Source organism: Nuphar pumila, unplaced genomic scaffold (genome assembly GCF_984573655.1).
Source record: "Nuphar pumila unplaced genomic scaffold, dmNupPumi1.hap1.1 HAP1_SCAFFOLD_183, whole genome shotgun sequence".
Classification (NCBI taxonomy): domain Eukaryota; kingdom Viridiplantae; phylum Streptophyta; class Magnoliopsida; order Nymphaeales; family Nymphaeaceae; genus Nuphar; species Nuphar pumila.
Window position 1 is genome coordinate 74192 of NW_028323205.1, and position 13113 is coordinate 87304.

General features: G+C 51.2%; 2 protein-coding genes and 1 pseudogene across 2 annotated transcripts; all 3 read left to right on the forward strand.

The window, feature by feature from the left end:
* The first annotated feature begins 771 nt into the window (after nucleotides 1-771).
* On the forward strand, nucleotides 772-3310 carry LOC149810896 (glutamine--fructose-6-phosphate aminotransferase [isomerizing] 1-like). Its single transcript, XM_089994090.1, has 4 exons — nucleotides 772-1493; nucleotides 1592-1689; nucleotides 1926-2021; nucleotides 2445-3310. Exons 1-4 carry the CDS (start codon nucleotides 772-774, stop codon nucleotides 3308-3310), a joined length of 1782 nt encoding a protein of 593 aa, XP_089850216.1.
* Nucleotides 3311-4000: 690 nt separating this feature from the next.
* On the forward strand, nucleotides 4001-5271 carry LOC149810897 (glutamine--fructose-6-phosphate aminotransferase [isomerizing] 1 pseudogene; annotated as a pseudogene).
* Nucleotides 5272-9144: 3873 nt separating this feature from the next.
* LOC149810898 (PHD finger protein ALFIN-LIKE 2-like) lies at nucleotides 9145-12076 on the forward strand. Its single transcript, XM_089994092.1, has 5 exons — nucleotides 9145-9229; nucleotides 9316-9372; nucleotides 9533-9731; nucleotides 9810-9906; nucleotides 12011-12076. Exons 1-5 carry the CDS (start codon nucleotides 9145-9147, stop codon nucleotides 12074-12076), a joined length of 504 nt encoding a protein of 167 aa, XP_089850218.1.
* Nucleotides 12077-13113: the final 1037 nt, after the last annotated feature.

The window sequence follows — 13113 nt, forward strand, 5'->3', positions numbered from 1 at the left end:
GGGATCTCGTTGAGGTGGGATGGTAACATTGTTTGGTGTGTGGGAAGAGCGCAAGATGACGTGTGTTTTTGACCTCTTAATCACTTTCACAAGTTTATCAATCAGGGAGGTGGCAGTGTACCTGCAGCACAGAACGTGCAAACTCTCGTGACCGCATGTGCAATCAGGAACAACAATATGACTCGTCATGTTCGTGTAACAAAGTCATGTCAGAACGGTGATCACACGCGATGTGGTCATGGCACGGGCAGTTCTACCGCGTACACGGCCGGGGCCTGAGGTGCCGCTGGTAGTGATTGTTCCCAGACTCGATTGCCCCGTCACAGGGCTTTCGGCCCATCGTGAACTCAATAATTAGCATCAAGCACGTCGTGGCATGCTTATAGCCACGACCATGAAGGCATGGAGAAATAACAGCCAATAAACCGTCGTTGCATCCGTCTGAAGCATTGTTTGGCGTTGACTGTGAAGCACATCTCGTCAGTTGCGCGGCACTTGATGCCATTTAGACCTCCTTGTTGATCCCTGTTTACATTGCGCACGCGTCATCGTAGTGCTTGCTGCATAATTCATAGGTACAACATTTAGGGCTCACTTGTCGTCAAAGTAGCACACAATGCTGGGGATGTAGGTCGGTATCAGGGTGCCGTGCTGCGAACTTCTCTCGAAATGTGTGGCATATTGTGTCATTACATCTTCCATGTTCCTTTAACAAGACAACAGATACTGGACATTTTGTTATGCGGTCTTCACCGCCTTGAGCACAGAGGCATGGATTCCTGTGGGATGTCCATGGAGAGAGCTATCCTTCCTGCACCAGGCTCACAGCGGCCCAGTGCGCCACCCCTAGCCCTGAGAGCTGTTGGCAATACTTCTGCGTTATCGTCCAGGGCAGCTGATATCCTTGTCAAGCAGAACTTGGACTTGACAGCTGAGGTGCAGCACCACACCGCCCTGGCTCACACTAGGTGGGCCACACATGGTCCAGTAGCAGAGCGAAATGCTCATCCGATTGCCTCGGATGACACCAACATGTTCCTGGTCGTCCACAATGGCATAATAGAGAACCACAAGTCCCTGCGAGCATTCCTGGGGCAGTCTGGAGAGACATTTCTGACGGATACGGACACCGAAGTTTTGGCAAAGCTGTGCAAGTACTGCTATCAACAGCTCAGTCAGCCCACGTCCTTCTTAAAGCTGGTGATGAAAGTACTGAAGAAAGTTTATGGCGCCTACGCTGTGGTGGTCACCTCCACCCAATATCCTGGTGAGATGATTGCATGCAAGAAAGGCAGTCCACTGATGTTTGTCATCAAGCAATCAAACGAGAAGCCAAAGGGAACAGCAAAGCGAGGGCACACGTTCAGGACTTCCAGCATGAAGGACAAGTTTGCAGACACAGATCATCTAGAGCTCCTCATCTCCAGTGACGCATATGCTCTGTCAGAGCATTCGAAGGACGCATGTGTGCTACTAGATGGGGATATTCTAAGGTAAGCCACACATTCCTGATTCTGCATCGCTCTTGTATGGAACCCTGGTATGATGTTGACACAACCCAGCACTTGTGCACAACGTGCAACTCCCGCAGACTTCTCGGATGCGCCTCCCAGGTTGACAAGCTGAAGCGTTCTTCATGGATGTGGTCCATCAGATGGCTGGCACGACCGCATGTAATGGGATGGACAGGTCAGACCTTGTTCTCTGTAGCGAACACGGTTACAGAGCTAATCTGTGACATAAAGTGATCTTTTATCACCTTGATACTGTACCTAGGGGGACCATACTGAGCATTCTATCCCAACACAGATAAGATAGGCAATAGATAATAGAGGCAAGCAATGGTTTCTTGGAAATGTCATCATTCCTTGTGGATCGCATCATCGTGGCCAGAGGTTGAGATGATACGTGCTATTATGCCACAGCAACTGCCAAGCTGCGTCACCGACGACGGCAGGTGTGTTGCAGCATTCGTGGAGCAGGATGGACCATTGTAAACGATGCAGAAGATGCCTCAGCAGGTATGTAGTGGAGCTCCACTAGCCACACTAACATCCGCCTTGTCATGTTGCAGTCAGTCTGCATGGAAATGTCCACTTCCATTTTAAACCACCTGTGTAGAAGGGTATCAGCAATATCACTGAAACCACGATCGAACGAATTGCTTTTCTGTGTGATTTCCACAGTATCAATGCACTGGTGTCCACACTTAGTGGTTTTCGCTGCTTTGTGGTGGTCAGAAAGTCGTGTCTCATCATGAGCTTGCCTTCCATTGAAAATGTGACAAACCGCTGGTCGCCAAGCAGTGCATGAGCAAGTTGCCTTGTGCAAGGGGCGAGATTCTTCTCGGGGAAACCAGATAGAGGAGCAAAGCAACTTGTCAGAACGCCTCACGAGTTTGATGATGTCAGATTCGTTGTGTGTGAGTGATTGTGTGTCTTTAGATGGTGAAGGCACCTCTCGGCTTCTCCAACGGCTGGACACATGCCAAGCATCCCTGGAGGAGATTGCCAAAGAGGGCTTCGAGCATTACATGATGAAAGAGATACAGGAGCAGCCTGAGTCACTGGCCATGACTATGCAGGTGAAACTTCACCTCCATATGTTGTTCCCTGGCAGCCTGGGTTATGCGCGATACAGATGCCCAAGCTACATTTGGGCTTGCCAGGATCCATGTGTGTCAAATGTCTCGAGATACTTTCATCATCCACATTGTCCCCACTACTACCCTGTCAGCACACGCCCTCTTGCTGCCTTCTCGAATATGCATGCATGCCGCTGCAAACAGGATATCAGATGCAGAGCCTATCTTACCAGGTATCAACAGCGTACTTTGCCGCCTCATAAAGCGATTCGCGGGAGCTTGCAGGGGCGCGTGAAACTACACGGGGAAGGACAAGAGAGCACGATCATCCTAGGGGGGCTGCAGCCTTTCATTCCCGCCATGCTGCGAAGCCGTCGCATCATATTCATCGGAGCGGCCACGTCCTACCACGCCTGCCTCGCAGCGCGGCCGCTGGTTGAGAGCCTATCTGACATCCCGGTCACGTTGGAGCTGGCCTCAGACTTCTTGGACCGACAGGGCCCACTCTTCCGAGACGACATCTGTGTTTTTGTCAGCCAGTCTGGGGAGACGAGCGACGTTGTGCAGGCGCTCGACTACGCCAAGGGCTCTGGGGCGCTGTGCATTGGCATCACGAATGGCGTTGGGAGCCCCGTCGCGCAGAACACCGAGACAGGTGCGTGCTGTGCTGGTTTCCCTCTCCGCGGCACAGGACATTGCGACTCCTTCGTGGAGGCCTTACTGTGATGAAAATGAGCCGTTGTCGATCCGATCTAGACTATCCTTCGGCTATTTTATGAGCGTCTGGAGAATTCTGTTTCGATTCGGTTGCTCTCTCCATCAATCAGTGCCTGTGGGTATTCAACTCTATGGGTTGCTTGGATTGAAAACCACTTGAAGCTACCTCGCCTGTTTCCCACGGTTGCTCTGGTGGGGCCTTGTCCTGGCTGCGAGGGACCCCAGCGAAGGACAAGAGGACTTGGTCGGGGTGATTTCATGAACGCAATAGCACCTATGGCAATGTCATAGGCGTTGTGCGATGGTGTTGGGCTAACGACCCGAAACCTGCACCATGGTTGGCGTGCCTTGCCTGATTTTTCTTATTACTAGTGTGCCTGCTACTATCGATTGCTACACTGCAACCACCGAAGTCAAACCTCTACGGCCGTAGTCCAACCAAGCTAAAACATAAGTGTATTGCGAGCGCTGAGACCGTGCAGCGGTCGAGGCCTTGCTGTTTCTAAAACATGTTTTGCTTCCTCCACCCCTGGATTGGGCTGGGATGACTGGGCTGAGGCCTCGGCATCTTACCCCATCACATCGCATGGTAGCAAGCCAGCAACCATTGTTCGCGTGGATGACAAGCAGGTGAAATTCGATGATTGCCATGACATGGGGGGTGCTTCAGCAGGGTTGTACCTTCACGCGGGCCCAGAGATGGGCGTTGCCTCAACCAAGACGTACACATCCCAAATCCTCGCAATCACGCTCATCGCCCTCAAGCTTGCGGAGCACTCGCGCCCCAAACACAAAGCCGCGCAAGCCATCATCGAAAGCCTCCGAGAGATCCCGAAGCTGGTGGGGGAGGCCCTCCAGCTGGACGCCCAGATGCAGCTGCTTGCTGAGGACCTCAAGTGCCAGAAAAGCCTCCTTTTCTTTGGGCGCAGCAGCAGCTACGCGACCACCCTCGAGGCGGCGCACAAGATGAAGGAGGTCGCTCAGATCCATAGTGAGGGCATCTTGGCGGGTGAAATGAAGCACGGGCCGCTCGCGCTGGTTGATGAGAACATTCCGTGCATCGTCATCGCGACACGTGACCAGATGCACGGCAAGATGCTCAGCGTTCTGCAGCAACTCAAAGCCAGGCAGGTGAGGAAAACGCATTCTATGCTCACTGAGAATTCCGGTTATTTTGCCAGGGAGGGGCTCCATCCCCTTGTCAATTTCATCCGGTATTCATTTGTGGTATTCATTTGTCCTACACGAATGGTTTGTGTTTGAAACTGCACATGTGGTGAACGCTCGTCAATTCTTGGAAGACATCCACATGATGCTTTCGTTGGTTTCCACCACCACATCCATGTGATCCACATGAGCTTTAGTCAGCGTTTTGCCAGACCTTCTGAATTTTGGGCAGATACCCGGATAAGGAAATTTTGGGACAGAAATGGGGTTGAAACTCATTCTGGCGAAGCGCTGGCGTCAATCGTACGTATACTGTGCGGCCCTGCTGTTGGCAGGTGTCAGCAAGCACGGAATATCAGCCACTCACATGACAACTCTCGTGCGCATCACCCCCACGAGTTGTGAGTCACTCCGTTTCCATTGCAGCACCTGATTCACATCTGCCATCACCCTCTTCTGCACCAAAGGTTCAGCATCACCTAATTGTCTGTTTGGTTGATGTTTTGTCTGATAAGGTACATAGATACGATGTCGTTTTTTGCTACCAGATTGTCGACGTTTTGGGTCGCGCGCAGGGTCGGCTGATCGTTGTGTGTACAAAGGGGGATACGGCCATCCAGGAGGTGATGAAGGGCACCATAGGCAGCACCACCCTGGAGGTGCCGTTCGTCATTGAGCCCCTGCAGCCAATCATCAACATCGTGCCCCTTCAACTGCTCAGCTACCATATGACGGTAGCTAAGGGACTCAATGTGGACATGCCCCGCAATCTCGCAAAGGCGTATGCCAATTCGGCGTACTGACGCGCAATCTGGCATCCTACATGCGGCCAGATCTACTATCTTTTATGGGTCGAGAGTCAATCCAGCATACCAGCTGCCATGTATGCCTGTTGCCTGTGTAGGGTCTGCATCACGTGCGACCTACTGAAAACACGGACCACCACATGAAATGCACATCGTGGCCATGCAGGTGGGGCATTCCTTGGTATGGCTGATTGTTTTTTCGTTGATCTGCACTTGCAGGATTCAAGTTCAATAATAGATGCTGGTGTTTGTTTCGCGACTTGTCGCCATGAAACCATAGGCTATGTTGTAGTTATGGCATGGCTGCCCACTGCCGATGGTAATATCTCATGGGTGTGAACCTGGTACATGCGGATGCATGTTGTCATGGCTGTCGATATTCTACTCATTGCCTGCTCAGCAGGCTGCTGTTCGATGTGATTGTTTATCTACTGCAACAGCAGGCTCCTGATCGATCTCAGGGCCTGAGATTTGAACTATGATAGGGGTCAAAAAGGCCTATCCCGAGATAACGACCATTGCATTCATAGCCAATGACATAGGCTATGACATAACGAGCCGCACGCCATTCCCATGGCATTTGGCTGATACAGCTGAGAACTCTTCACTTGACCAGCCCTCCACACACGCGTCAGATCGACTGTTTTGTTTGTTTCCCATACAAGTTGCCACATCGTGTGCGCATTGCGCTGGAAGCACATAGGAACTAGGTCACTGTAATCACGCGCAGGGCACTCGTTATGCGAGCTTCACAGCTTTGAATTATTTCCCATGTAAGTTTGTCCTCAATCGTTCACCATGTTCTGGACTGCCTGGACACTATGGGCAACGGTGACCTTTGCGCTATCTGCTGAAGCCTTGTTTTCCGGTGTGACCACTTTCCTGCGTACGAAGACCACGTACCGGGAATTGACATGAGGATCTTCTATTTTTGAAAGAAAATCATGTATATGCTCTACATCTGTTGCTGCACTGGAACTCAAGCGCTCACATTCCGCAATCAAGACAGGTAGCAACGTCTTGTCTTCTTGGACAACGCACCTGAGGCTCAAGAAATTGGCGTTGTGGCAAATTTCCACATTCCATAACAGTATTGAGTTCAATCAGCTGGTATCCACCCATCGTGTCGCTTTCTGAAATCAGTACCCCTGATTGGCCCTCACCAACACGATGTACACCTGCAGCCACTAAGAACGAACACTCTGCGAGATGGCAAGTCAGTATGTTGACAGCATGCGCGTGGGTGGCTCGCCATGATGCAATAAAACGTGTAGATGTAAACTCTTGCCAGCATCACCAAGTCCCCAGCGCTCGCCAAGCACTCAGTCTTCCAAAACAAGAGTCAATTTTGCAGGTAGGTGTGGCTTGGATGCAAAGTGCTGGCCCAAAGGAGACGCACCGGGAACATCCCTTGGCTCGTTCCAGTGCACCCCTGACATGTCAGGGGGACTTGCAACGAACATCAACCAGACCACTGCAGTCTGTGTGACGTTCTTTCGGTACACTCTGAACAACCCAACGCAGACGGAGGGCCTTGCAGAGTCATTGCAGTTCCCTGGAAATGGATCCGCAAATGTCCACTTCTCATGCTTCGATGGAGTCAACTTTGCCAGGATTGCATGGGAGATCAGATACTATGTCACTGATCTCGTAACAGTGGCCGAATCGCACTCGGGAGTCATCGAGGTTTTCCAGGTATGCTGTGAACATCATCGTCCTACATCATGCTCGCACATGGGCATTGGAACAAGCCATTGGGGTGGCGAGGATGCTCATCCGGTGATTCCACGTGTCGAATGTGGAATGCTGCCTACAGGCAGTGGCGCAGAAGATTCCCGAGGAACACCCGTTGCATGTGCTTGATTATGTGCAGTCAAGAAGCAGTAGCATTCAAGGAAATTTGCACCAGTGCACAGGCTCCTTGTCTCAAGTGGCCTCCCTAGCAGTGCAGGCTGCAGTGCCAGCCGTGTCATGCTAGGTTCAGACTGCCAACTCTTCATGCAAAGTGCTGCACCAGCTCTTCAAAGCTGAGATTTGCCAAGCTCATCCAGTGCATGGCACACTCGCGATTGGTGCAGGCCAAGAGCTACCATTGCGTATCATGGTGCCCGGCATGCATCAATGGGAATGCGGGTGCTTGCTTGACCGCGATATGTCGACAAGTAGCATGATTGTTGAATGTCTGCAGGAAGGCATCGACTCCACGAGGGATTTCTTTGATGACACCAATCCCACTGTTGCGTACTCAAAAATCAAGTATGTCTGGTACGACAACAACACCTTGAAGAACAATGACTGCCACGTGATAATCAGGGGGGTGGAAACTCTAGGCTATCCACCGCCACCTCCCCCGAGCCCCCCACCCCCAACTCCACCTCCCGACGATGCTGTCCCTCCTCCAGAAGGGGATCCTGGGTCCCAGTAACTATGTTTTCGTTCTGGTTTCATGCCATCGCGTTGCGTGCTGAAGTCGCTCCCACTAGATGGTATGTACATGGCATGCTTGATGTTTCATCGCTCTGGTGTAAAGCGATTGTTCTCTCCTTTGGCAATGTGTTGGCAGTATCATTCCTCGCGTCCTCGGCCTGTGGCTGCCAGCCAGGAGGAAAGGTCAGCCATGGCTGACTTACCGTCAAAAACGTTGTCTCATTTTGGTTGATTGATTCTATTCACTTTCATTTGTCTCGGATCTTGCTGGGTAACCCATATCCATCAGGCATCCCATGTTAGATGTGATGCGCTGTCGTACTCACCTTCCTCCAGATATTTGCGCTTGTGCTGGATGGCACTCTCACACGTTGACGTATCTCAAAGGACAGTCTCAGCCAGCTGTCACCACCATACTCCATCCGGCCCTCATGTGCGGTGTTGAAGCGGCTCCCATTCAACCTCCCCTCATGTGCACGAGGCAATTGAGCATGCGCTACACAAGTGTTTGACGTTGCCCGACAGTGCTTCTACCGCATTATCAGCAACGCTGTGGGGGCAAGTCCACCAGCATTTCTGAACATGAGGTGCCTTGGTGCTTAGTAGAACTGGAAACACTGACATCAAACAGGGTACAGCAGACCATTAAACTCGTCAACCACTGCTGTATACAGAATTATGGAATTCATGGTCGAAGACAGACTTCACGAGAGCCGAATTTCAGGCCGAAGCTCTTAGCTGTCGCCGAACAGGCCAGTACACTGCGAACCTGTCAATCGGGTTGTTGGGCACACAATAGTTTAATGTTTGAGGTCTTTTCTGCAAAAGCCGGACGGTGGATTATCTGTCTTGCGAGCAGGCGGGGCCATCGTCAATTGTGAACCATGGTGCAACCACGATTCTGCGCCATGATGACCCGTGACCCAACCGTGTCGCACCCGAGCTGAGTAGAACGAGCTGCACAAGTGGTGCGATGTTATTTTAATTATGCAATCTTCAACAAAAAAGAAATCAAAGTGCGTCGCTGCATCGATGAGCATGAGCCATACACACCAGAACAGAGCCCACTTGCGATGCGGACATGCCCTGTTTGAGTTAGCAAAATTTCGACAGCATGCAATGTGATTCACGCAAACAAATATAACACTGGTAGGCGTGCCGCATGGCATAAATATACGAGACGTACGAAGGACCCTTGCATGACTAGGACACAACGATCCATGGATAGGTAACTGTCATGCTCCTCAAGCTGGGCCTAACCTTCCCGGGAAACCGCATAATGCACCATCGCAAGCACACAGTAACTGACTGTTGTGCAGAGCGCTATGGGCCGCCGTTGTGTCTTCTTGTTTGTGCACTTAAAAATCTCGAAACGTCGTTTGGACGATACCTTGGTCTCATGCATCTAGCGAGCATTGCACAGCAACGGAAGCGGCTCCAAGAATGACGGAACATCCTAGGACAGTACAGGATATTGTTCGAAACTACGAGAGCAGGAAGCAAGGTTTATTGCGAGCCCTGACAGATGGTAAGCATGCATCAGGCTCGATTGTCAGCACCATCACAGCAGCATCGTGATGGAGACATTGTAACCCAGCCTATCCATGGTCGCAGATGTAGAGGATTTCTATCAACAGTGTCACCCTGACCGCGAGAACTTGTGCTTATACGGTACGAGTCTTTTTTCAGTTCTCACTTTAAAAACGGCGATTGCGTTTGAATCTCTTGTATCATGTCTCATCCCTCTGTGTGTGCATTCACCTCCGCGTAAGCTCCCTGTCCACTAGTTTCATTGCAGAGTTACGGAAGCTACTGTGTTGCACGTCTGCAGGTGAACCGGACAGTTCGTGGTCAGTAGATCTGCCCGCTGAGGAGGTGCCAGCAGAGCTTCCTGAGCCCTGCTTAGGCATTAACTTCGCCCGGGATGGAATGGCGAAGAAGGATTGGCTTGCTCTGGTCGCCGTTCATTCAGATGCTTGGCTGATGTCGGTGGCATTCTATTACGGTGCTAAACTGGACAGCACTGGCAGGTGCGTTTTGCCGTCGGAACCGTATCTAGTTGCCTGCGTGCATTACATCTGACATTGACAAGGGATTTTATTGTTCAGGGAAGAACTTTTCTCTTGCGTCAATCGTTCTCCGACCCTTTTTGAAGTCGTCACTGGCAAAGCGAAGGTCGCCCCGAACAAGAAGCCGAGAGTGGATGTGCGCCTCTTCTCCACATTGACGTCACCTTTGGCGAGCTTTTGTATCGTTTTTTGCTGCTTGCGTGACGGAATTTGAATGCTAGTCCACCATGCAGAGGGGAGGAAACAGACGTGGACGCCCTCTCAGAAACGAGGATGTGAGCACCAGCTTGCGAGGGAAGAAAGCCGAGGTAAGAATTTTCGCCGTGCAGCTACATGAAGGCATTTCGCGTTCTTTGTTCGTGCCATCAGCTTCATTAAGGGACGCCCCGCTTTCGGACGTATCTCAGTAGAGCATCAGCCGACTTGTAGGTCCCAGGCTACGAAGTTTGCAACCGTAGAATGCGAGCTGAGTGTTGAGAGTGTAGACTTACTATTTTCATGCAGTCAGTAACAAGAGAGCATGATGTTAATCACCTGTTAGAATTCATGCGAGGAGCGAACCCTGTGTTGCAGCATCATCACAGCGCCTCGACCGCGGGTGGATCATGAGCATGTACAAGAAACATCATGAAAAGTTCGCGATGCAATCTGCAGTCCGTGGTGCATTTTGCAGTTGTTCTGGCCGGATGATCAATCGTGGTATAAAGTGGAGATTATGAACATCAACCCTCAGCAGAGAACAGCCAAGTGCGCATCCCCATCCAAGTGCCTGTCATGACGTCTGCTCCGGTCTTATGCGCTTCCTGCTACCCTCAACTTTCAACTTTTCAGACATGTTAAGTGCTGTGTCAGGTATTAACAGGCTGTGTACTAGATAGCCCACTATCCTATCAACATCCTGGGGCTGGCACGAGCGGTTGTGTGTTTTCAATCGCGCAGCAAGTCTTTGCTTGTATCAACCCACCAAGTACTGTCATGTCGTGCGATGTTCATGTTTGGCAGTTATTTGCGATGCAACGTGCAGACATTTGCTGTTTGATACAAGTTTGCATTGTGGCTACTGGCAGAACCTTCTTGTTCCCGCTGCCTGATTTTCTGGAGCCTCACACCTCAGAACTTGTGATGTATGTACTGTCTGCAGTATCCTGAGTTTGTATCTGCTTTTGAATGGCCAACCTCGCCCAGCACTCGCTGAGGCAGAGAGAAAGGTGAAAAGGGTGGCGCATTGGAATGCAAATGAACATGCAGAGGGCAAGTGTACCAATCCTTTGCAAGACAACAAAGTGTCCAGCAAACTTGGTTACTTTTCATCCTCTTCCAAGAAGCTTGACAGCCTTTGATGATGAGTATTTTCTCTACACCACCACAGCCTCATGGGCTCTGGCAACTGAGGCGTAGTGCTTGCGAATCAATGCATCTTTACCATTGCAGCGAGGGAATTGTACCTGAACCACCCTGACCTACTATAGTCTGACCTGACATGTCGTCTCCTTCCTGGCAAGAACCCTGCTTTTGCTTGCAGAATTCAATACGACACAGGAGATTTTGAGGAGCTCGAGTTGGACGAGATCATCAAGGACCAGCAGCTCTTGCTACTTGACTGATCCAAATTTGTGCCATTCCCTGCAATTGTGTGTGCCGGTGTGAACCGTCTTAAGGATTTCGATGTAGCAGCAGCTCGGCTGTACTTGGCCGAGAGTTTGAGAGTACCTGTGGTCATGCTTGTGATATCAGGAAGTGAATCTGCACATTAACGTAAGCCCCATGTCACGGCACCAGGCAAGCTCTTGGCTTTTTAGCACCCACACTGTGGTGGGTGTTACTCACAAGCCTGGCGGCACAAGCTAGATTTTGACATATCAGAGGCTGGACGCCATCTTCACTCTGGTAAACTGTACCCCTTGTAACTTGGCAGCAGCAGCGGCAGGGCCCCTTGATAGAATATGCCACTGTTGAATGGGTGGGACTTTTCATTGCGGAACTTCTGGCGGAGATGAGCGGGTACCGGTATTACGTTCACAGAGTGCCCAACGGAACATGTCCACGCGTTCCACACAGAGCAACGGGCATGGGCTTCAGCAACTGTGACCAGCACATCTCGGGTCCGGCCGGAGGATGATGCAAACTGTGCCGCGACTCTGCCCCAGTAAAGAACCGCTACCTGGCTTGTAGGGTGTGTTGTTGTCGGGTATTTGTATGATTGTCAACATGGCTCATTTCATGGGTGCCTATTAGGTTAGATTAAATCTAACAGGTCTTCAGTCCATGATCTGGAACGTGCGCATGCCGGCAGAGAGGTGCAGTAAGTCTAATGCCAGCATCTGATACAATAAGAGGGCTCCACCTTGTGTTGATGGCCCCTTTGGTCTGTAGTCCCCCCCATCCATGTAATTCTGAGAGTACCAGTTGTCTTTGAGTGATGTCTCGCACAAAACGGCAACATGCATGCATTCATGGGTATCGCAGTGATTTTTTTTATACTATGTGTCAATGGACAACGTGCTTCTGCCTATCGTTTCGCATGGTTCTGGCCACGCAGGCTTTGCAGAATGGCTGTGTGCGCTGCACTCAGGCGACTCCTTGGCTTCATGTTCCCAAGGACATTCTCTCCACTGTGATGAACCCGCATTGCCAGCTCTCCTGCCCGCATGAGCTTAGGTGATAGCGCCAGAGGGGGAAACACCCTTGCGGCAACGCGATTTTGTGCATGCATTGAGTAGCCTATCAAGCCTTGTGCGCGCAGCGCATTGATACTTTTGTTCAGCTCCTCCTCCTTTGCATCTGCATACACAGTGCTCATGTGCTCGGGGTACCTGTTTCTGATAGCTGCTTGCGCCATCGCCTTGGAATCCCTTTCATGCCATGGGTCCTGCCACTGGAGGACCTGGGGAGGGAGGGATGGCAGAGGATGTGTGAATGGGGCGGAGGGGGCTCTTCCATGGGGGGTGTCTCATCTTCTTCATCTTCATACGGTGGAGCGACAAAAGGCACAAACTCTGCGTCTCCCGTTTGAATGCTGCAAGCGTACAGCACACTGTGAGTGAGTTCGTGACGGTGGGAGGCTTTTGATGGTGAAGTGGCTAGCTAAGGCTGCTGGCTGGTTGTGTCGCGTTGAGCGAGGGATTGCACACGCACAACTGCTCGCCTCACTAGGCAGCTTATTATGCCAGAATCTTGGGTATTTAACTTTGCATATCTCAGAGATAGGTGCCAAGCACTGGTGACTGTTGGCCTGGTGCTTGTTGGCACGGGTGGCGGGGTACATCAATGGCGACCTGAGGTAATTCAGCTAGCATGTCCTTGGTGTAAATTGCGGCATACCCCTTTGCTCTTCCCATGTGAA

What these genes read in the sequence shown, in the direction of transcription:
- LOC149810896 (XM_089994090.1), top strand. Translation starts at nt 772, where the DNA reads ATGGATTCCTGTGGGATGTCCATGGAGAGAGCTATCCTTCCTGCACCA. An exon ending in CTAGATGGGGATATTCTAAG is followed by an intron (nt 1,494 to 1,591) that starts GTAAGCCACACA and finishes CAACTCCCGCAG; the next exon opens with ACTTCTCGGATGCGCCTCCC. An exon ending in TGCAGAAGATGCCTCAGCAG is followed by an intron (nt 2,022 to 2,444) that starts GTATGTAGTGGA and finishes GTGTGTCTTTAG; the next exon opens with ATGGTGAAGGCACCTCTCGG.
- LOC149810898 (XM_089994092.1), top strand. Translation starts at nt 9,145, where the DNA reads ATGACGGAACATCCTAGGACAGTACAGGATATTGTTCGAAACTACGAG. An exon ending in CGAGAACTTGTGCTTATACG is followed by an intron (nt 9,373 to 9,532) that starts GTACGAGTCTTT and finishes GCACGTCTGCAG; the next exon opens with GTGAACCGGACAGTTCGTGG. An exon ending in AAACTGGACAGCACTGGCAG is followed by an intron (nt 9,732 to 9,809) that starts GTGCGTTTTGCC and finishes TTTATTGTTCAG; the next exon opens with GGAAGAACTTTTCTCTTGCG.